The following is a 22,914-nucleotide window of genomic DNA, read 5'->3' on the forward strand; positions in this document are numbered from 1 at the left end:
GGGCGACAGTAAGACCTGCCGGGGGTCCCTCAATCAATGCCAAATTGTCTTCGAGTTGCAGGCCCGGGATTTTCCTTCGGATCGGGCGAAGGTGGCTTATATTATCTCTCTACTGGCAGGCCCCGCTCTGGCCTGGGCCTCGCCCTTATGGGAGAAGAAGGATCCCCTCCTGGATAATTTGGCAGAGTTTTTGAAACAATTTCGGCTCATCTTTGAGGAACCCGGGAAGCCCTCCTCGGCGGCGACTCAGCTGTTGAACCTACATCAGGGGCGACTCTCTCTGGGTGAGTATGCCATCCAGTTTCGGACTTTGGCCGCAGAGCTAGGTTGGGATAACCCAAGCCTGACTGCGGTATTTTGGCATGGTGTCTCGGCCAACATTAAGGACGAACTCACAGGCCGGGAGCTGCCCTCAGATCTGAATGACCTCATCCGTCTCTGTACCCAGGTGGACATCCGGTTCAGGGAGCGGGCCTGTGAACGTCGCGCTGGTCAGCAGGTTGCAGGGGCTAACTCGAGGAGCTCGCACAAGAGCCCTGCTTCCCCGTCGCTGGGTGTGCCCGATGGGTCTGAACCTATGCAGGTTGACCGGGCGGCCCAGGAGAGACAGCGGAGACGCTCTAAGGGGCTGTGCCTGCATTGTGGAGTGAAAGGGCACTTTGTCCGTGAGTGCCCGAAGAGAAAGAAGTCGGGAAACCAGCAGCCCTGATACCGGCTAGGGAGACCGGGTCAGGGCCAAAGTCCTTCTCCCCTTGGATGCAGGTTTTGGTGCCAGTTCTACTGGCGATTAAGGATACCCCTTGTTTTGAGGCACTAGTTGACTCGGGGGCGGGAGGCAACTTTATCAGCGCGGACCTGGTGCGGGTTCATCAAATTCCTACGATGGAGTTACCTCAGCCCATCACCGTCTCAGCGGCTTGGGGACTGGTTCGGGGAGTTCTCCGCTCCAGAACCGTGCCTATGACCATACGGGTAGGAGTCTTACACAAAGAAGTTATCTCCTTCTACGTCCTTCCGTCGGCCACTGAGGCCATAATCCTGGGATTACCCTGGCTTCGCCTGCATAACCCTTGCATTGATTGGGCCCGGGGTGAATTGACGGCGTGGGGCCCGGGCTGCCAGAAGGTCTGTTTGGATAAGGTCTCGCCAGCCCCAGTGACGCTTCCTTTGGATCGAGCCATTGTTATGTTACCGGGGCCCTACAGATCCTTTGGAGATGTTTTTTCCAAACAGCAAGCAGAGATTCTGCCTCCTCATCGCTCCTATGACTGTGCCATAGAGCTACTACCTGGCACTGAACCTCCCCGTGGCCACGTATACCCCCTATCCCGGCCAGAGACGGAAGCCATGTCCCAGTATATTCGAGAGAACCTAGCTCGAGGCTTCATCCGGCCCTCTAAATCACCCGCGGGGGCTGGATTCTTCTTCGTGGAGAAGAAGGATGGGGGGTTGCGCCCCTGTATTGACTACAGGGGACTCAATGCCATCACGCGGAAGGACAAATACCCCCTTCCCTTGATTTCTGAGATGTTTGACCGCCTCTAGGGGGCCCAGATCTTCTCCAAGCTCGATCTCAGGGGGGCCTACAACCTTGTGCGGATCAAGGAGGGGGATGAGTGGAAGACGGCGTTTAACACCCGCGACGGGCATTACGAATATCTGGTAATGCCCTTTGGACTTGCTAATGCTCCAGCCGTCTTCCAAGCCTTCATGAATGACATCTTCAGGGATCTCCTGTATAAGTTTGTGATGGTCTACTTGGACGATATTTTGATTTTTTCAAGGGCTGAGGAAGAGCACCAGGAGCACCTGAAGACCGTATTGCAGCGGTTGAGGGAGAACCACCTCTATGTGAAATTGGAAAAATGTGAATTCCATCGCTCCGAACTGCTTTTCCTGGGGTACATCATTTCTAACCACGGGCTGCGTATGGACCCCAGTAAGCTGACAGCCATCCTGCACTGGCAGCAACCTACGGGGCGTAAGGCTCTACAGCGCTTCTTAGGTTTTGCCAACTACTATAGGCAGTTTATTTGGAATTACTCGTCCCTGACTGCCCCTCTTACTGCCTTGACTAAGAAGAACGCTGACGCTCGCAACTGGTCGCCTGAGGCGTGTCAGGCCTTTGAGAATCTGAAACAGGCATTTGTTGGAGCTCCAGTGTTGCGCCATCCCAACCCGACAAATAAATTTTTCGTGGAAGTGGATGCATCATCGGTTGGCGTAGGAGCAGTGCTGTCCCAGGCCCACCCCAGTGGGAAACTTCTCCCATGTGCATTCTTCTCTAAAAAGTATACCCCTGCCGAGAAGAATTATGCCATCGGGGATCAGGAGCTATTAGCCATTAAATTGGCCCTGGAAGAATGGCGTCATCTGCTGGAAGGGGCGCAGGAGCCCTTCACGGTGTTCACGGACCATAAAAACCTGACTTATTTACGAGAAGCGAGAAGGCTGAATCCTCGCCAGGCCCGGTGGGCACTATTCTTCTCCCGCTTTGATTTCATTCTGACCTATCATCCAGCGGAGAAGAACATCAAGGCAGATGCCCTCTCCAGGTCCATGGAGGCTGACCTGGAGGAAGAACCCCTGCAGTATGTAATTAAACCTGATGTCATTGTGCCCGCGATGACGCTAGCAGTACCTGCAGGTATGACCTTTGTGCCACCCCGGCTGAGAGAAAAGACACTCCAATGGGGGCATGCCTCTCGAATGGCAGGACATCCCAGGATCCTGGGAACCAAGCGGTTCATCTCCCAGCAGTATTGGTGGCCTTCACTTGATCGGGATGTGCAGGAGTTTGTGGCTGCGTGTCCTGAGTGCGCCCAGCATAAGGCTGACCGTCGGAGACCCCAGGGGTTGCTGATGCCTTTACCGGTACCTGAGAGACCGTGGACCCACATTGCCATGGACTTTGTTACGGATCTGCCTAACTCTGAAGGGCACACAGTTGTCTTGGTAGTGGTGGACCGGTTTTCTAAAATGGCCCACTTCATACCCATGCCTACCCTTCCTTCGGCGGTGAAGCTGGCACAGTATTTCATCAGCTCTATTTTTCGTCTCCATGGTCTGCCAGAATCTATTACCTCTGATCGAGGAGTACAGTTTGTCTCAAAGTTCTGGAGAGCCCTGAATCGGGCCCTTGAAGTAAAGCTGAACTTTTCGTCGGGATATCACCCACAATCCAATGGCCAAACAGAACGAGTGAACCAATGCTTGAAGCAGTTCCTACGGATGTATGTCAATGAGCACCACAACAACTGGAGTCAGCTGCTGCCTTGGGCAGAATTCGCTCATAACAACCGAGTGAGCTCGGCCACTGGCGCATCGCCCTTTTACATCGTATATGGACGACACCCGCGGATACCAGCCCCCTTGAAAACCAACTTGGATGTCCCGGCAGCGGTTGATGCGGTGACCTCGCTCCAAGCAATTTGGTCATCAGTTCAGAAAGCGCTGCGAGTGACCTCCACTCGTATGAAACGCCAAGCGGATCGGTCTCGCAGAGTGGAACCGCACTTCGAGCCTGGCAACTTGGTGTGGTTGTCCACGCGTAATCTTCGTCTGAAGATTCCCTCCTCCCGCTTTGCACCTCGATTTGTGGGCCCGTATCCCATTGTGAGGCAAGTGAATCGGGTCTGTTATCAGCTAAAGTTACCACCTACATTACGGGTACATAACACCTTTCATGTGTCCTTGCTGAAGCCTGTGATTCTGAGAAAAGGGGCTTTGCCCGCGTTGCCTGCTAGTCCAGCCATCTCAGCCTCCCAGGGGGAATACGAAGTCCGGGATGTCTTGGATGCAAGGCGCTTCCGGGGACATCTCCAGTATCTCATTGCGTGGAAGGGATATGGACCGGCAGACAATTCCTGGGAGGACGCTACTCATGTCCACGCGCCAATCCTAGTCAGACGGTTCCATCGCCTTTTCCCTCACAAACCTAAACCTCGTGGACGGGGTAGGGGGGGCCCTTGAAGGGGGGGTGATGTTATGATTCTGCCGGTTTGGCTGAGGGGGAGGGGGGGCGTCTCTTCTGATTGGCTGCCAGGGGTTGTGCTGACGTCAGGGGATAGTACTTTAGCCTGCAGCTGAAGAGTTTCTCTGCTTTTGCGTTACTTATCTGGTGGTAACAGGAAAGCCTGATAGGTTTCTCTCAGAACGTGCTCTAGGTTCTGACAGGGATCTGTGTTGATTTAGAGTATTCTTTTCCTTCCCTCTGGGTTAGCTGCTGCTGTGTGTGTGTGTGTGTGCGTAGCTCTGTAATCAGGGTCAGCTGCTCGTTTGTTTAGTGGGGGCTGGGCATTGCTCAGCCTCCAGGGCTCTGGGCTGAGTGAGAGCGTTCTCCTTTGTTTGTTTGTTTTAAGGATTTCTCTTCCCAGTGTCCTGGCCTGCTGGCTCAGTGAGTTTAACCCTTTGTGTACTGTGTGTATTGTATTCCTGCCTCTGCCAGTGTGTTTGTTTGGATGGGCCCCACTCCCTCTCGGGAGGGGAAGCGTTCTCTCTGATTGTTTGTTGATTTATGGCACTCTCTCTCTGCTGGCTCTACAAGCTTAACCCTTTATGTTCTGTGTGCCTCTGTCTACAGTGGGTTTGAGGCAAAGGCTTTCTGCCTTCCTTTGTGTTTGGTTCCTCTGGCTTCTGCCTGGGGCTCCTACCCTGGTGGGGAGGGGGTTGCTGTGTTAGTTCCCCTGTCCTGCGCTAGTCCCCTGCGTGGGCGTGGCCCACTCTGGTCCTTTGTTTCCCCCTCTGCCCTATTGCTGGTGTTCAGCGCGTGTCTGGCATCTTGGGGCCCTCTGGGTTCTTTCACCCCTCCCTGTGTGTGATTGGGTTCCAGTTCAGCCGTGAGGCTCGCACGAGTGGCTCTGTCTGCGTGGGTTCCGGTTCGGCCGCGAGGCCCGCCTGTATGCCTATTTCCCTTCTTCCTGAGGGACTGGGGGGAGGGGTAGCTTAGGGGGTATTGTGTAGCTGGGGTGTGCGGTGGTGGGTCGGTCTCCCCTTGGCCTGGGTCGGCGCCCTGCTGGCCTCGGCCAGGGCCCAAGGGCTCACGACCAACCCAACGGATTACAAGATGATACCAAACTCTGCAACAGGGTGGACACCCTGGAGGGTGTGGATGACATGAGGAAGGACATAGTGAAGCTTGAGGAATGGTCCAATATTTGGCAACTAAGATTTAATGCTAAAAAAAAAGCAGGGTCATGCACTTGGGTTACAAGAATCCGAGAGAACGGTACAATATAGGTGGTGAAATGCTTTTATGTACAAAGGAAAAAAGAGACTCTGGAGTGACTGTGTCTGATGACCTTAAAGTGGCCAAACAGGCAGAAAAAGCGATAGTCAAAGCCAGAAGGATGCTTGGGTGCATAAGGAGAGGGATGACCAGCAGGAAGAAAGAGGTGATGGTGCCCTTGTATAAGTCTCTGGTGAGGCCCCATTTAGAGTACTGTGTGCAATTCTGGAGACTGTACCTACAGAAGGATATAAACAAGAATGAGTTGGTCCAGAGGGCAGCTACAAAATTGGTAGGCAGATCTCAGGGGCATTAATGTACAGGAAGATAGCCTTTTTCAAATGAAGGAAAACTCTGGAATGAAGAGGCATATGATGAAGTTAAGAGGAAATAGGCTTAGGAGGAACCTAAGAAAGTATTCATTTATGGAAAGGGTGGTGGAAGCGTGGAATGGCCTCCCGGTGGAGGTTGTAGACATGAGAAGTGTGTTGAAGTTTAAAAAAGCATAGGACAAACATGTAGGGTCCCTTAGGAAAAGGAGGAGTTAAGGGTAACGGAGGATTGCAGACTGGATGGGCCATTTGGCCTTTATCTGCCATCATATTTCTATGTTTCTATGGACAGAAAATTTTGTGATTATGTTATGATTATCCCTTTGTGAGCAAACATTGTGTGAACCAGTCATTTGTAGGCATTAGATTCCTGATGCAGGCCTGATAGGCCGAAACATAGCCCGTGTCGAGTTGTGCATTTTTATGAAAAGTTTTTTACACCATTACCCAGTATTGCTTGTGACTTTATCGTCTTTGCTATTTTCCTGAGTTACCATCATATTAGTTTGCGAATTTCTATTCTTCTGTTGCTTTGTCTGTGTTTCACATAAAATGATCAGAATGTTGCTAGAATATATTTCTGATGATGTCTCTTTTTGGATCTACACTGGTGGCAGAGCCCAGGAATACAGCATAATTCCAAACGCTTACAATGTAACTTTTCTAAACATAAATCTTTTTCCTATAACAGACTCCCACAATGTCAAGCCTGACATTTTAATCCAATTTGAGCAAGAGAGGTTCAAGACTGAGCATCAGGGATCTGAGGAAAGAGGAAATCTGACTACCACAGGCATATGTGAGGAACTGCATAAAGCAGGTGATGTAGCTTGATTTAAAGTGAGAAATGGGGTAATGCAACCATTTTCTATAAGAAAAACACCTCCTCTGGACCAGGCACTGATAGAATGAGATGTTATAATCACGACCCCTGCTTCTAATCTTTGTTATGAGGCTAATATGCTTACTCTATCTCCTTTATTTTTACATTTTTCTTTTCATTATCACCTCTGCCTTTTTTTTGCCTTCATTCCTTCTCTTTCCCTTGTTCTCTCCCAGCATTTTCTTTTTTTTTTTGTAACATTATTTTTTATTAACCAACAATATATTTGCAAAGGAACAAATACAAACTTCAATTTTCTCTCCCAGCATTTTCTTATGTCTCTCTGTCCCTTCCCTTCATCTTCTGTCAACACTTACTGTCTCTCATCTTTTATCAGTTTTTTTTTTTGTTACATTTGTACCCTGCGCTTTCCCACTCATGGCAGGCTCAATGCGGCTTACATGGGGCAATGGAGGGTTAAGTGACTTGCCCAGAGTCACAAGGAGCTGCCTGTGCCCGAAGTGGGAATCGAACTCAGTTCCTCAGTTCCCCAGGACCAAAGTCCACCACCCTAACCACTAGGCCACTCCTCCACTCTTCCTTGTATCTCTCACTTTCTCTGACCTTTCTCAGAGTTGCTCCAAGATACTAAATCTCCCTCCCACCAGCAGCTTGTAGGTTTTGTTCTTTGTGAGCCACACAGTGCTGCCAGTTGTAGAGATGCAGGTAGGATGGAAAAATTAGGTCTTACCTGATAATTTTCTTTTCATTAGTCCTTCCTATTATTCCAGAACCTGTCGGATAGTTGTGTCCATCAACCAGCAATTGGAGATAGAGAACTGAAGGGGAGGAAGTGACGACTCCGGGTTGAATGGCTGCTTGAGCCTGGTGCTCCGGAGCGGTCGCAGGTGCAACATGTGAAATATCAGTCAATTGTTGCAGATATTGGCATTCGGGCGGTCTGGACAGTGCCCTACTTTGAGTGGTTCGATGTCAGCGCGGCGTAATTCTGCGGCTGTGAAATATTCTGTAAGTACGCGCCAGACATTGGGTGTACGAGTGGTTTCCAAGATGGCGATGGAAGGAGAGGCAGCCCCAGAACCGGGGGCTCAGCAGGCTTTGGAATTATCAGTGTTCCGTGCGGAGATGCGTACCTGGTTTCAGGAGCTCAAATCAGATTTAACATCAATAAGATCAGAGTTGCAAGAATTGGTAGAGGGGCTAAAAAAGGATGTCAATGAAATTGGGCGCCACGTGGGCGAAACAGAGGAACACCTAGAAGCTCACGAGGAAGATCTTGAACGCCTCCAGTCTAAATTAATGCAAGTGGAACAGCAGCAGGAGACTGCAGCACTCAAACTAGAAGATCTTGAAAATAGATCTCGCCGTTGTAATATCTGCCTCCGGGGAATCCCAGGTACGGTGGCGGATTCCAGCATGTTGGAAGTTGTCGGTCAGATTTTGGTGAAGGTTCTGAAATCTAATGGAGGTGAAACAGCATCGGCTCCGCCGATGTTGGAGAGAGCACATCGCTTGTATGAGTCCCGAGTGGATAGTAAATCTCGAGACAAATACTTGGACAAAGAAAAAATTATTTGAGCGATTCGCCACAGTGGCGGGTCTATCATGTGGGAGGACGCTGAAATTGAAATCTACCCTGATATTGCACCAGCTACCCTGGTACGACGAAGGGAGTACTGGGATTGGACTCAGTTGCTACGGGACCGTCAGATCTGTTATCGATGGCTTTTTCCCATTGGTCTTTCCTTTACTACTGGAGGTAAACCTATACAGCAACCTCTATTTCTGCAGTAAAGGATAATTTGTCAGCAGTGGGACTTTTGGAGCGAGAAGTTCCGGTGGCGGTCCATCTAGATGTTTCACCAAGGAAGGCCCAGCAGGGACCCAGATGGCAGCGAGTATCTAAATCTGGACGTATCTGTCTCAAAATGTAACCAAAAGAGATAGAGAACTGAAAGCTGAGCTAAGATATATATCTCTTGGCATCCAGTCCAGCTCCACAGATTTATGTAGACAAGTACTAAGGCTAAACTTGGGATCCTTGCACCGCTGCCCTGAGGACCGAAGCTCCAAAACTGACTTCCGAGCACGCCACAACATCCACCATGTGGTATTTGGCAAAGGTATGCAGTGCTGACCATGTTGCCACCCTGCAAATATCCACCGGAGACAGTAAGGTAGCGTCTGCCAAGGATGTCACTATATGCCTTGTAGAATGAGCCCACAAGGCCTGAGGATCCTGCTTCGCCGCAAGCAAATAAGCTAATGTGATAGTCTCCTTCAGCCATGTAGCAATTGTGGGCTTGGAAGCTATGATGCCAAGCTTTTGTTTACCAAAAGCACAAACAGTCTGTCCAGTTTGTGAAACTCATTCATGAATTTCAGATATCTAATGAGGACTTTATAGACATCGAGAAGCTTCAAGGAAGAATGTTGAGCCTCCTCCTCCTCCTCCTCCTCCTCTCTGTGAAAGGACAGAAGCTCCACAGATTGTTTGAGATGAAATACTGATACCACTTTTGGAAGAAAGGGATGGAACTGTGCACAAGAAGACCATCACTTCCGAAAAGCAGAGATAGAGATCCCAACACGAGAGAGCCTGAAGCTTCGAAACCCTATGTGCCAATGCAACAGCCACCAAGAACACTGTCTTTAGTTTAAGATCTTTCAAGGAGGCCTTCCAGAGTGACTCCAAAGGAGGCTTCTGAAGAGCCCAAAGGACTAAATTAAGGTTCCACTCTGGACATAGTACACAAAAGGGAAGCTGCAATTGCCCTGCTCCCCGCAAAAGTCGAACGATATCCAGGTGAGCTGCAAGAGACGTCTTCTGTTGTCCGCACCCTGAAACAGGCCAAAGCCATAGCCTGAACTTTTACAGAATGCAGTGCCAAGCCTTTCTGAAGACCTGCCTGGAGAAGCGCTAGGATTTGCACGATCTGTGCAGAAAAGGGAGATAGTCCGCACTCAGAATACCAGCCCACGAAGTCCTCCGCACCCTTGTATGCACCATGCATGTAGAGTGGTTCCGAGCCTGAAGCAAGGTTACAATGACTGAATCAGAATAACCTTTTTGTCTCATCCGAGCCCTTTCAGTGTCCAAGCCATAAGACCAAAGGAGCATGGATCCTGCATGAGCACCAGACCTTGCTTCAGTAGGTCATGTACCTGTGGAAGACAGAGAGGATCCCTGTCCAGTAATCAAATCAGGTCCATGTACCATGGCCTCCCAGGCTAATCCAGGGCTACAAGAATTATTTGACCCCCCACCCCCCGTGCAATGCGATCCTTTTCAACATGTGGCCTAGCATGGACATATAGTAGATGTGTCTCCATCAAGCTCAGAACTTGGGCACTTTGGTAACTCTTTTTCGTTGCCATCAAGTCCAGAAGCAGAAAACCCCAATGTCCACTATCAGCTGAAAAACCTGGCTGGATAGTTCCCATTTTCCTGGATCCAAGGAGTGCCTGCTGAGAAAGTCCGTCTCCACATTCCAGGACCCAGTGATGTGAGCTGTCGACAAGCAGAAAAGATCTTTCCTTGCGCAAATCATGAGGGAGGCCACCTCCACTGCCATCAGAAGACTGTGGGTCCCACCTTGCTTGTTGATATAAGCCATTGCTGTTGCATTGTCAGCAAATTTGGACTGGTGCCCCCGCCAGAAAGGGAAGGAAGTGGTGTAAGGCATTCCACATTGCCCTGAGCTCAAAGCGATTTATTGACCACTGAGACTCCAGTTCTGTCCAAGAGCTTGTGCCAGTTGGAATGTGTAATGAGCTCCCCAACCCGACTTGCTGGCATCCATTGTCCCCACTTCTCATTGTATTACTGGAAAGGGAGCTAAAATGGTCAAATTCATTGGTGACAAACACCACTACATATTCCATCGGGCAACCAGTGTCCAAGGAAGATGAAAGTTTTACTTCTGTGACACCAGAGACCAGTGTCTAAGAACAGACTCCTATAATAGCCACATACGAGCTCTTGCCCATTGCACTACTTCCATCACCACAGTCATTGACCCCAGAACCTTGTTGTGGTCCCAGACCCCGGGCCTTCCTAGACTGAAGAAGCTGTTGAACCAGCTTTGACCTCCTGTGTGCCATGAGGAAGATCCTCTCCTTTGCTGTGTCAAATAGAACACCAGATCATAAGAACATAGTGTTGCCATACTAGCACAGACTGAAGATCCATCAAGCTCAGCATCCTGTTTCCAACAGTGTCCAAGCTAGGTTACAAGTACCTGGCAAGATCCCAAAAAAGTACAATACATTTTATTCTGCTTATACTAGAAATAAGCAGTGGATTTTCCCCAAGTCCATCTTAATAATGGCTTATAGACTTTTCTTTTAGGGAGCTATCCAAACCTTTTTTCAACCCCGCTAAGCTAACCACATTCTCTGGCAACAAATTCCAGAGTTTAATTACACATTGAGTGAAGAAATATTTTTTCCAATTTGTTTTAAATTTACTACTTTGCAGCTTCATTGTGCGCCCCCCTAGTCATAGTATTTTTGGAAAAAGTAGTCAAGGGATTCATGTTTACTGGTTTCACTCCACTTATTATTTTATAGATCTCCATCATATCTCTCCTCAGCCAACTTTTCGCCAAGCTGAAGAGCTCTAGCCACTTTAGCCTTTCCTCATAGGGAAGTCATCCCATCCCCTTTATCATTTTCGTCACCCTTCTCTGTACGTTTTCTAATTTCACTATACCTTTTTTGAGATGCGATGATCAGAATTTCACACAGTATTTGAGGTGCGGTCGCACCATGGAGTGATTCAAAGGCATTATAATGTTCTCATTTTGCATTACCTTTTACACATAGCAGTAATAAACTTTTTCTGTTGATCCTGAGGTTTCTCCAGCCTTCCTTCATTTTCCCACTTTTGGTGGTTGCTTATTTCTCTCTTGGGATGTTTGTGTTCCATTACCAGTCTGGTTACTGAAGGAAGGCTGCCGCCACCACCACCATCACCATAACTTTGGTAAACATTCATGGTGCAGTGGCAGGTTAGAATGTTAGGTATTATTAGGAAAGGAATTGAAAACAAAAATGAGGATGTATAATGCCTTTATATCGGTCCGTGGTGCGACCGCACCTCGAATATTGTGTTCAATTCTGGTCAACACATCCAGAAAAACATATAGTGGAATTAGAAAAGGTACAGAGAAGGGTGATGAAAATGATAAAGGGGATGGGATGGATTTCCCTTTGAGGGCTCTTCAGCTTGGAGAAAAGGCGCCTGAAGGGAGATATGATAGAGGTCCTATAAAATAATGAGTGGAGTGGAACGGGTAGACGTGAATCGTTTGTTTACTCTTTCAAAAATACTAGGACTAGGGGGCATGCGATGAAGCTACAAAATAGTAAATTTAAAACGAATCGGAGAAAACATTTCTTCACTCAACGTGTAATTAAACTCTGGAATTAGTTGCCAGAGAATGTGGTAAAGGTGGTTAGCTTAGTGGGGTTTAAAAAAGGTTTGGATGCCTTCCTAAAGGAAAAGACCATAGACCATTATTAAAATGACTTGGGGAAAATCCACTGCTTATTTCTGGGATAAGCAGCTTAAAATGTATTGAACTTTTTCGAGATCTTGCCAGGTATTTGTGACCTAGATTGGCCACTGTTGGAAACAGGACACTGGGTTTGATGGACCTTTGGCCTGGCCCAGTGTGGCAATCCTTACGTACTTAAGGGAAAGGGAAACAGGAAAACGAACACCAGAAGCAGCAGATTGAAGAGAGGTGGGATTCTATAATAAAGGGCATATTATGCAGCATTTTTCTTCACCTTAGTCTCGGAATCTGTTTTTGTTCAATGTCATGGTTCAGTTTCAGGGTGACAGAGAGGGGCATAATTGAACAGGGCGCCCAAGTTTTCATGAGGGCGTCCTCGCAGGACAGCCCCGTAAAGGGACGGGGCAACCCGTATTATCAAAACAAGATGGACATCCATCTTTTGTTTCGATAATACGATCGGGGACGCCCAAATCATGAAATTTAGGTCGACCTTAGAGATGGTCGTCCTTAGGTTCTTTTTGAGATGGTCATCCCCGGTTTCGGCAATAATGGAAACTAAGGCCGCCCATCTCAAAACGACCAAATTGAAGGCATTTGGTCATGGGAGGAGCCAGCATTCGTAGTGCACTGGTCCCCCTCACATGCCAGGACACCAACCGGGCACCCTTGGGGGCACTGCAGTGGACTTCACAAATTGCTCCCAGGTGCATAGCTCCCTTACCTTGTGTGCTGAGCCCCACAACCCCCCCCCCCCCCCACCAAAACCCACTACCCACAACTGTACACCACTACCATAGCCCTAAGGGGTGAAGGGGGGCACCTACATGTGGGTACAGTGGGTTTGTGGTGGGTTTTGGAGGGGCTCACATTTACCAGCACGAGTGTAACAGGTGGTGGGGGGGATGGGCCTGGGTCCCGCCTGCTGAAGTACACTGCACCCACTACAACTGCTCCAGGTACCTGCATACTGCTGCGATGGACCCGAGTATAGCATTTGAGGCTGGCAAAAAAGTATTTTTAAAGAATTTTTTTGAGGATGGGAGGGGGTTATGTGACCACTGGGGAGTAAGGGGAGGTGATCCCCGATTCGCTCCAGGTGGTCATCTGATCAGTTCGGGCACTTTTTGATGCTTGGTCGTGAAAAAAATGGACCAAGTAAAGTCGCCCAGGAGTTCGTCAGGGACGCCCTTGTTTTTTCATTATCGGCCAAGGATGTCCATCTCCTAAGCAAGCCCCATCCTGCCTTCGCTACACGCCGACCATGCCAGCCGTGAACTTTGGTCGTCCCCCGCGACTGAAAGGCAGTTGAGGATGCCCCAAATCGCTTTTGATTATGCCGATTTGGTGACCTTGCGCGAAGGACGCCCATCTCCGATTTGGTGTCGAAGATGGGCGCCCTTCTCTTTGAAAAATTCACCTGAAGGGTCCTCATCTCCATCCCACTCTTGGGCGGACTCATCCAGTTAAAACGAACGCAGAAAAAACTCAATGTCTAGTTCTCACTTCCCAATACAACACAATCAACTACCCCACCATAACCACATCTATTGCACACTCCCTATTTCGACAATCTGAAAAATTCTTGGAGTAACTATTGATCGATACCTCACACTTGATACCCACGTGAAAAATACAACGAAAAAAATGTTCTGCTCAATGTGGAAACTCAAGAGAATAAAGCCTTTTTTCCCAAGAAACATCTTCCGTATCCTAGTACAGTCATTAGTAATAAGTCATCTGGACTACTGTAACACTTTGTACGCAGGCTGTAAAGAACAGACCATTAAAAAACTCCAAACAGCCCAGAACACTGCAGCCAGACTCATCTTTGGAAAAACTAAATATGAAAGGGCGAAACCTCTAAGAGAGAAACTACATTGGCTACCACTCAAGGAACGAACCGAGTTCAAGATCTGCACAACCGTCCACAAAATCATCCACGCAGACGCCCCACTTTACATGTTAAACCTAGTGGACCTACCACCTAGAAACGCCAAAAGATCGGCCCGCAAATTCCTCAATTTAAACTTCCCCAGCTGCAAAGGAATTAAATACAAACAGTCATACACTACTACTTTTGCGTATAAAAGCACACAGATCTGGAACGCACTACCCATGACCCTGAAAAATATGGACAATCTAACCAGCTTTCGCAAATCTTTGAAGACACACCTCTTCAACAAAGCCTACGAAAGACATCCTTAATAATTTATTCCTCAAATCACTCAGATGCATCAAAACGCCTCACCACAACACGTTTCTAGCACCTTGCATCTAAATCATTTACTTTCAGCTTATGTATTTAAGATCATGTAATGACTGCATCATAACAACACTCTGTAAGCCACATTGAGCCTGCAAAAAGGTGGGATAATGTGGGGTACAAATGCAATAAATAATAATAATAATTTATGTTTTCAGAACTCATAAAATTCCTGTCATCTCAGTTTTAGCCAAGCAGGGCCAGCTGAAGAGGCTGTGGCACCCTGAACCAACTTGTGTGAGACCAAAGTAACACCCTCTCACTTCTATAAAACGAGAGCCAATGAGGCAGGCTTTTGGTGCCCTTGAAGTTTGGCACCCTGAGCCAGTGCCTCACTTGTCTTATGCCTTAAGCTGGTCCTAAAGGTAAGTGTTGTTTTCTTAGGGGTTTAGCTTTCCTTTAAAACCTGAAGCTATTTTTTCATTCTTCATGCAGGTGGTGTAAGTCTCACTGCTGAGCCCATAGTAGAGATCCTGAAAATGGAGGAGGTTCCTGTCATTGACCAGTTGGAGGGAGGAGAGGAGGATGCTGATATCAAGGATGGTGAGCCAGGAATTCCTTTATAATAAAATCCTTACGTGCTGTGGAGTATTGCTAAATTTTCACATAGCTGGAATTTACTAGTTACTAGTGATTTTCACTTATTTTTTTATTTCTTAGTAGTTAGAATTCAGTTTTCTTAACTACTAGGTGCGAGGTTCAGGGACCAAGTCCTGAATGAATCCCAGGTCCCCAGCTGCAAAGGAATTAAATACAAACAGTCATACACTACTACTTTTTGCGTATAAAAGCACACAGATCTGGAACGCACTACCCATGACCCTGAAAAATATGGACAATCTAACCAGCTTTCGCAAATCTTTGAAGACACACCTCTTCAACAAAGCCTACGAAAGACATCCTTAATAATTTATTCCTCAAATCACTCAGATGCATCAAAAACGCCTCACACAACACGTTTCTAGCACCTTGCATCTAAATCATTTACTTTCAGCTTATGTATTTAAGATCATGTAATGACTGCATCATAACAACACTCTGTAAGCCACATTGAGCCTGCAAAAAGGTGGGATAATGTGGGGTACAAATGCAATAAATAATAATAATAATTTATGTTTTCAGAACTCATAAAATTCCTGTCATCTCAGTTTTAGCCAAGCAGGGCCAGCTGAAGAGGCTGTGGCACCCTGAACCAACTTGTGTGAGACCAAAGTAACACCCTCTCACTTCTATAAAACGAGAGCCAATGAGGCAGGCTTTTGGTGCCCTTGAAGTTTGGCACCCTGAGCCAGTGCCTCACTTGTCTTATGCCTTAAGCTGGTCCTAAAGGTAAGTGTTGTTTTTCTTAGGGGTTTAGCTTTCCTTTAAAACCTGAAGCTATTTTTTCATTCTTCATGCAGGTGGTGTAAGTCTCACTGCTGAGCCCATAGTAGAGATCCTGAAAATGGAGGAGGTTCCTGTCATTGACCAGTTGGAGGGAGGAGAGGAGGATGCTGATATCAAGGATGGTGAGCCAGGAATTCCTTTATAATAAAATCCTTACGTGCTGTGGAGTATTGCTAAATTTTCACATAGCTGGAATTTACTAGTTACTAGTGATTTTCACTTATTTTTTTATTTCTTAGTAGTTAGAATTCAGTTTTCTTAACTACTAGGTGCGAGGTTCAGGGACCAAGTCCTGAATGAATCCCAGGTCTCCAGCTAGGTGTTCAAATTTTTTGGTGAGTGAAGAGAATCACCACAGAGATTGGAATTGAGGATGAAATGTCAAAACCAGTGAATGAGATCTGGATGGTCTGTGTCTGTCTTCTCATGTGCCATTTCCCACCTGTACCTGTCTACATGCAACACTATTTTTTATAACACAGGCTGGCGGCATACCCACCCAGCATGTCACCTTATTACTGCACATATTCAGCAAATGACTATGCTTGACACAAAAGTTATGGGGACTTACTGGCTGCAGCTTAATATTATGCATTAATACTCATGATTCAGGAAGCACCTGAGCCACATCTAGCTGACATTGCTGCATACTCCACCTATCTATTCTGGCTTTACTTGCTCCTCTGAGAATATCACTGTATGAAACTAGCAAGTAACAATCAATTTGCTGTAAAAAAATACAAGGAGGAAAAGGACTTCAGTGGCTTAGGTCACGTCTGAATTAAAACTTGGACTAATGACCCGCCTTACTTCACTAGTCCTAAAAAGCCTCCAATGTTTAATAACATAATTTAAAATTTTTTTAAAACATTTTAATCTTTATAGAAAGTCCATTCAATTTCAGACTCTCCCAGGTACTTATTTGAACTGGTACTGCAACGCTTTACAGCACGGCTGTTTCACCCTGACTTCGTCAGGAGCATTTTAAATTAAGCAGCACTCTCGAGCTGAATATATTCCATGACAGGTGTACTGAGCATGCTGCATAATTAAAAATGCTCCAGACGAAGCCAGGGTGGACCAGCTGTGCTGTAGAGGCATTGCAGTACCATTTCAGATAACTACCTGGGAGAGTTTGAAAATGAATGGACTTTATATAAAGAGTAAAAGTGTTTAAAAAAAATTTAAAAATTGAAAAAAAATTATTTTATTAAACATCAGAGGTTCTTTAGGACTAGTGAAGAAGTAAGGTGGGTCGTTAGTCCAAGCTTTACTTTAGACGTGACCTAAGCCACTGCATACTCCACCTGCCATTCCTTTCCAGTTTGGATAGTTGTTCCTTCTGAAGATGTACACTGACCCATCTTGTCATTATCCAGCTAGTTCATATAACATGTTTTGTTTTTAATGGCAAGGCAAGCGCTACTCCATGCTCTCTTTGTCATCCCAGATGTACTCTGACCCTCCTCGTCACCTGAATTGGCTTGGTAACAAGGTTTGTTTTTTTTGCAGGGCGGGACAGCTCCAATTCATGCCAACTTTGTTTTCGAACTTTGCATCTATATAGGACTGCTTAGTTTCATGCTCACCTTCCCCTCCATCTAGGCATTTCTGTAGTATCAAAGCACCAGTTCTAGGCCCAAAGTCATTGAGCCAAGTGGAATGCAATGCTGCCTTCCACACAAACTGCTTCCTGGATGTGTCTTTGATTCCGGTGTTCCTGCAGTTGCGAGAATATGTGCGTTAATATGGTCAAAATTAAAATAAAATTTAACAAGCGCATCTTGTTCAGAGAACAGATACAATGCGGAAGATATAATAAGATGCATGCAATAAGCTAGACAAAGCAAAACAGCAAAAGTAGAGGCTGACAAATGCACAAACCAATAGGGAGATAATATCAAGAACCAGTTTATTCAGAATATTCATATCAATATCAAGGACCCGACACGGTCCGTGTTTCGGCGCCAAAGCACCTGCCTCAGGGGTCACAATCAACTTTCTCTGAGAAGAAGCTGATAGGCTTGAATAATTCCTTATGTATGCAAGTTAATCCACAGAGAGAACAAAAGAACAGCCAACCGATCAGCAAACACCATGTGTTATTCAAGCCTATCAGCTTCTTCTCAGAGAAAGTTGATTGTGACCCCTGAGGCAGGCGCTTTGGCGCCGAAACACGGACCATGTCGGGTCCTTGATATTGATATGAATATTCTGAATAAACTGGTTTTTTATATTATCTCCCTATTGGTTTGCGCATTTGTCAGCCTCTACTTTTGCTGTTTTGCTTTGACTTTCCGTGGAGGCTCCTCCTGTCTTCTTGGATTTGCAATAAGCTAGACAACATTAACAAGCCTGTATCTAACCAGTACTGTAAAGGTTATGTGTAGTAACATATGTGCAATTAGATAATCAGAATTAGTAAGCATACTGTTATCTAACAGTTACAATAAGAAAGGTAATAGCAGGATTCATGTAGGTGGTAATCGAGATTACGAGTATAACTCTGTTTATCTATAGATGCAATAAGAAGGGTATAGTAGAGTGTACGCCATAAGGAAATGAAAACTATAAGCATAAGCTGCTTATGTAATAGAGAGAATGAGAAGGAATAGTACCACACAGGTAGTAACAGACACAATAAAAGTTATAGCTACCTCCTTACAAGACACTTAAAATGAACAAGCATATACTGTTTCACTACAGATGTAAACAGAAGAATTGAACAACATAGTAACATATTAAATAATGTCAGATAAAGACCTTGAACGGTCCATTCAGTCGCCCAACAGTCACACTTAAGTGGCTCATTTTCAAAGCACTTAGACTTCAAAGTTCCCTAAGTTGCAATGTAACTTATAAGTCTAAGTGTCCTTGAAAATATGACTTTGGGAGGGAGGGAAGAAAAACAATTGAGTGCGCCGAGAAAAAGGCAGCAATGTGATCAACTCTGCTCTTTTATTTAGAATTTTGGCGGATGACTAAGCTCCTCCCCCAACACCGGCCGGCCGGCCGCCAACCTAGTCAGCCCAAGTCGCTGATGTCATTTTGGAGAGGCCTCCTCAAACCTTCAGAAGTGGCGGCTGGCCCAGACAATAACCATGCCCCCAAAGCCAGCAACCACAGTGTTACTTTTGGCCACGAGCCATGCGGCCCACAGCCTCCTATTTATATGACATATGGAGACTTAGCGAAACAGATGTCTTTAATGATTTTTGTAGGTATATTTGCAAATATATATCTTAATAGCTGTATAATTTATGTACATACTTTAATTTTTATCCAACAGATGATGGATTTGTGACCACCAGTAAGAGAATGAGAGAATGCAATTGGCAACAGATAGAGGAGTGGAAACATAAAGGCCCCTCCAGAGACAGCACAGATCCTTTAATGAATTGTGTGGGAGATATGAGTAATGTTACAGTACCCAGCATGAAAGAAAAATGTCAGAATGGAGACAGACCCAATGTATATACTGAACAAGAGAGAAAATCCAACCATTTCTCAAATCTTGCACAAAATCTGAGAGTCAGTGGACAGAGACTATTTCAGAGCACTGTATGTAAGGAAAGGTTCTCTGAGAATCAAACCCAATAGGAGAAAAAGAAATTCAGAGACACAAGTCATTCCAATGTACTGAATGTGAAAAATGTTTTACGTATAAATCACAGCTTATAATTCATCAGAAAGTTCATAAAGGGCGAAAACCATCAAAATGTTCTGTACGTGATGAAAACTTCAGTCAAACATTTCAGCTGAAAAGACATGAATTAGCCAATACTAGAAAGAGACAAGTTCATGAAATTAACCTCCAGGGACTTAAGTTATTTAAGTGTTCAGTATGTGATAAAAGCTTCAATCAAAAAAGTAATCTAAGAATTCATGAAAGAATACACACTAGAGAGAAACAATATATATGTTCTGAATGTAATAACAGCTTCCGTAATAAAAGTGCCCTCAAAACGCATGAAAGAATCCACACTGGAGGGAAACCATATCAATGTTCTCAATGTGATAAAACCTTCAATCATACAAGTCGACTCAGAATTCATGAAAGAATCCACACTGGAGAAAGACCATACAAATGTTCTCAATGTGATAAAAGCTTTATTCAAAGAAGTATTCTTAGCACTCATGAGCGAATCCACAGTGGAGTGAAACCATATAAATGTTTTGAATGTGATAAAAGCTTTATTCAAAAAAGTACCCTTAGAACTCACGAGCGAATCCACACTGGAGTGAAACCATATAAATGTTCTCAATGTGATAAAGGCTTCAATCAAAGCAGTAAACTCAGAAGTCATGAAAGAATGCACACTGGAGGAAAAACCATATAAATGTACTCAATGTGATAAAAGCTACAATCATTCAAGTAGCCTCGAATTCATGAAAGAATCCACACTGGAGAAAAACCATATAAATGTTCTCAATGTAATAAAAGCTTTATTCAGAAAGTAACCTTAGAACTCATGAGCGAATCCACACTGGAATGAAACCATATAGTGTTCTGAATGTGATAAAGGCTTCAATCAAAAAAATTCTCTCAGAACTCATGAAAGAATCCACACTGGAAGCAAACGATATAAATATTATGAATGTGGTAAAAATTTCAATGATAAACATACTCTCAGAAATCATGAAAATGTAGCAAACCACATTCCAGGAATAGAATGTCATTCCTAATATCAGGATTCAGTGAGGAATATTTCAGGAGACTCTTTTCTCATCACTGTTTTTTTTTTTTCTGTGGCGGTTAATCCTAGAACTTGCAAAGACCCACAGGTTACATCAGACCTGCTGTTGTAGATGACTTGAAGCTCTACAATTCCAGCTACCTGGAATTGTTTTTCTGTTTAGTGAAAAACTTTTCAGATGACATCAGGATTACTTTTGACTTAGATAAATGTGCTAAGGCAAGTTTCCTAGGAAGAAAATTAAGTAAAGCTGGAAAATATCTCTTTGATGATTGTGCCTTCAAGAACTTGGACAGGAATATCTAGGCGGTCAAGGAAGGATCAACAATCCAGCATAAAGTACTGAGAGACAAGACCAGAAAAGAATATTACAAGAGATTAAAATTGATACTGACAAGTACCCTAACATGAAAGACTAATGTAGAAGCCATCAACCAGCTTTGATCCCTGTACTTTTGTATAGCTTGGAACTGTGTACTGGCCTCTTAAATACCTTGAAAAATTGGATGTATGAACATTAAAACTCCTCAGCTCTCATGAGGTGGTGTGTAAGAATTAATATATGCTAAGACTGTACATTCCTAGATCGGAAGAGAAATGGGTCTCATAGAATAATGATATACATAGAGCTACCATCATACAATACAATAAGTACATAAGTGCTGCCATAATGGGACAGACTGAAGGTCCATCAGGCCCAGTATCCTGTTTCCAACAGTGGTCAGTGCAGGTCACAAGTACCTGCCAGATTCTAAAACAATAAAACAGATTTTGTGTGGCTTATGCTAGAAATAAGCAGTGGATTTTCCCAAGTCCATCTTAACAGTGGATTATTTATTTATTTATTCATGACTTGATATACCTCTTTAACTGACAGATCAAAGCGGTTTACAAATAAAAACAAAGCATAGAAAAAAACTACAATAATCAGATTGAAAGTAAAACATGGATTTTGTTTTAGGACATTAGCCAAAACCTTTTTAAACCCTGCTGAGCTAACTGCTTTTATCACATTCTCTGGCTATGAATTCCAGAGTGTACATTGAGTGAAGAAATATTTTCTCCAGTTTTTTTTTTAATTTGCATTTAATTTACATTCAAAGAAATTGAATAAGAGTAAAGGGTTTAATATAGAAAAGAATCATAAAAAAAGGAAAAAATCATTTCTAGGCAGCAATACTAATCAAATTAACCCTGTATAGTCCACAAATAGAGGGAGGCAAGAAATCCATATCCCTAAGGATATATGGAATTCAAAAGGAAACTATTATTAAAATAACAGCAAGCTGAATGACAATACACTATGGTTCAGACTTATTGAGGTAAATCAGTCTCCATTTGTAGCAGAGCCTTTCCCTTCCAAGAAAATCTGCAATTGAGGAACATCATAGAATATATATTGATGATTATCAAAGTAAATAACACCTTCTACATGGATATCTCAACTGGAACTTAGCACCAATATCAACCACATTCTTTGGCAACAAATTCCGGAGTTTAATTACACATTGAGTGAAGAATTGTTTTCTTCAGTTGTTTGAAATTTACTACTTAGTAGCTTTATTGTGTGCCCCCTAGTTCTAGTATTTTTGGAAAGGGTAACAAGTGATTCAGGATACCCATTGCACTCCACTCATTATTTTATACATCTCTATCATATTTCCCCTCAGTGATCTCTTCTCCAAGCTGAAGAGTCCTAGACACTTCGTGTTTCCTCATAGTGAGATATCCCATTCTCTTTATCATTTTTGTCACCCTTTTCTGTACCTTTTCTAATTCTATATATTTTTTGAGATGTGGTGACCCGAATTGCACACAGTATTTGAGATGCTGTTGCACCATTTGACGTGATACAAAGCCATTTATAATATTCTAATTTTTTGTTTTCCATTCCTTTGCTAATAATTCCTAATATTCTATTTACTATCTTAGTCGCTGCTGCAACACTGAGCAGAAGGTTTCAATGTATCATCAATGATGACACCTAGATCCTTTCCTGGTCGGTGACTTCTAATGTGGAACCTTGCATTAAATATTTATAATTTGGGTTCCTCTTTCCCACATGCATCACTTTGCTCTTGCTCATCTATATAAATAAAAATCCCCCCTCAGACGTTCTGAAGCTCACTCCATCTGTCCTGAACTTCTGTCCTCCTGGTAGGCTAGGCTATTCGGACTACTCACCCTCAGTCTCAGCCACGCCCATCTGGGCCGTAGGCCATGCCCCATCTGCACATAAAAAGCACCCTCAACGTTCTAAAGCACACTCTGAGGCTTCAACAGTTCGTAGGTTCGAAGCTCTGTAACCATTTTTAAGCACACTACATCTCTGCCCCACCCTGACTATCAGAGAAGGGAGGAGTGTCACAGCTGCACCGCTCTGACCTCTCTGACCTATCAAAGGGAACTGAAACAGTAAAAGGGAGGAGCGTCACACCGAATGACGGACCTATCAGAGGGAAGTCAAATAGAAGAAGGGAGGAGCGTCAGAGGCCAAGGGGACCGCCGTATCTACGTCTCATAGGTTTCCTTGCTTTTCTTTTCAGTGTATTGCAGCTGCAGCCACTTAGGTAAGTCTAGCAAGCCTGTCAGCTACTGAATACAGAAAGCAAAAGATAGCACGTGGGAACTTGCTCCATT

General features: G+C 44.8%; 1 protein-coding gene across 1 annotated transcript in view; it reads left to right on the forward strand.

Moving 5' to 3' along the window:
- LOC115460184 overlaps positions 1-20,765 on the forward strand; it is a 56,292-nt gene extending 35,527 nt beyond the window's left edge. Inside the window, exons 5-7 of the mRNA XM_030190017.1 lie at positions 6,251-6,379; positions 14,627-14,734; positions 18,867-20,765. Coding sequence (XP_030045877.1) covers positions 6,251-6,379; positions 14,627-14,734; positions 18,867-19,177 — 548 coding nt within the window. The 3' untranslated portion in view covers positions 19,178-20,765. The remainder of the gene's footprint in view (positions 1-6,250; positions 6,380-14,626; positions 14,735-18,866) is intronic.
- The last annotated feature ends 2,149 nt before the right edge of the window (positions 20,766-22,914 follow it).

This window comes from Microcaecilia unicolor, chromosome 1 (genome assembly GCF_901765095.1).
Source record: "Microcaecilia unicolor chromosome 1, aMicUni1.1, whole genome shotgun sequence".
NCBI lineage: Eukaryota > Metazoa > Chordata > Amphibia > Gymnophiona > Siphonopidae > Microcaecilia > Microcaecilia unicolor.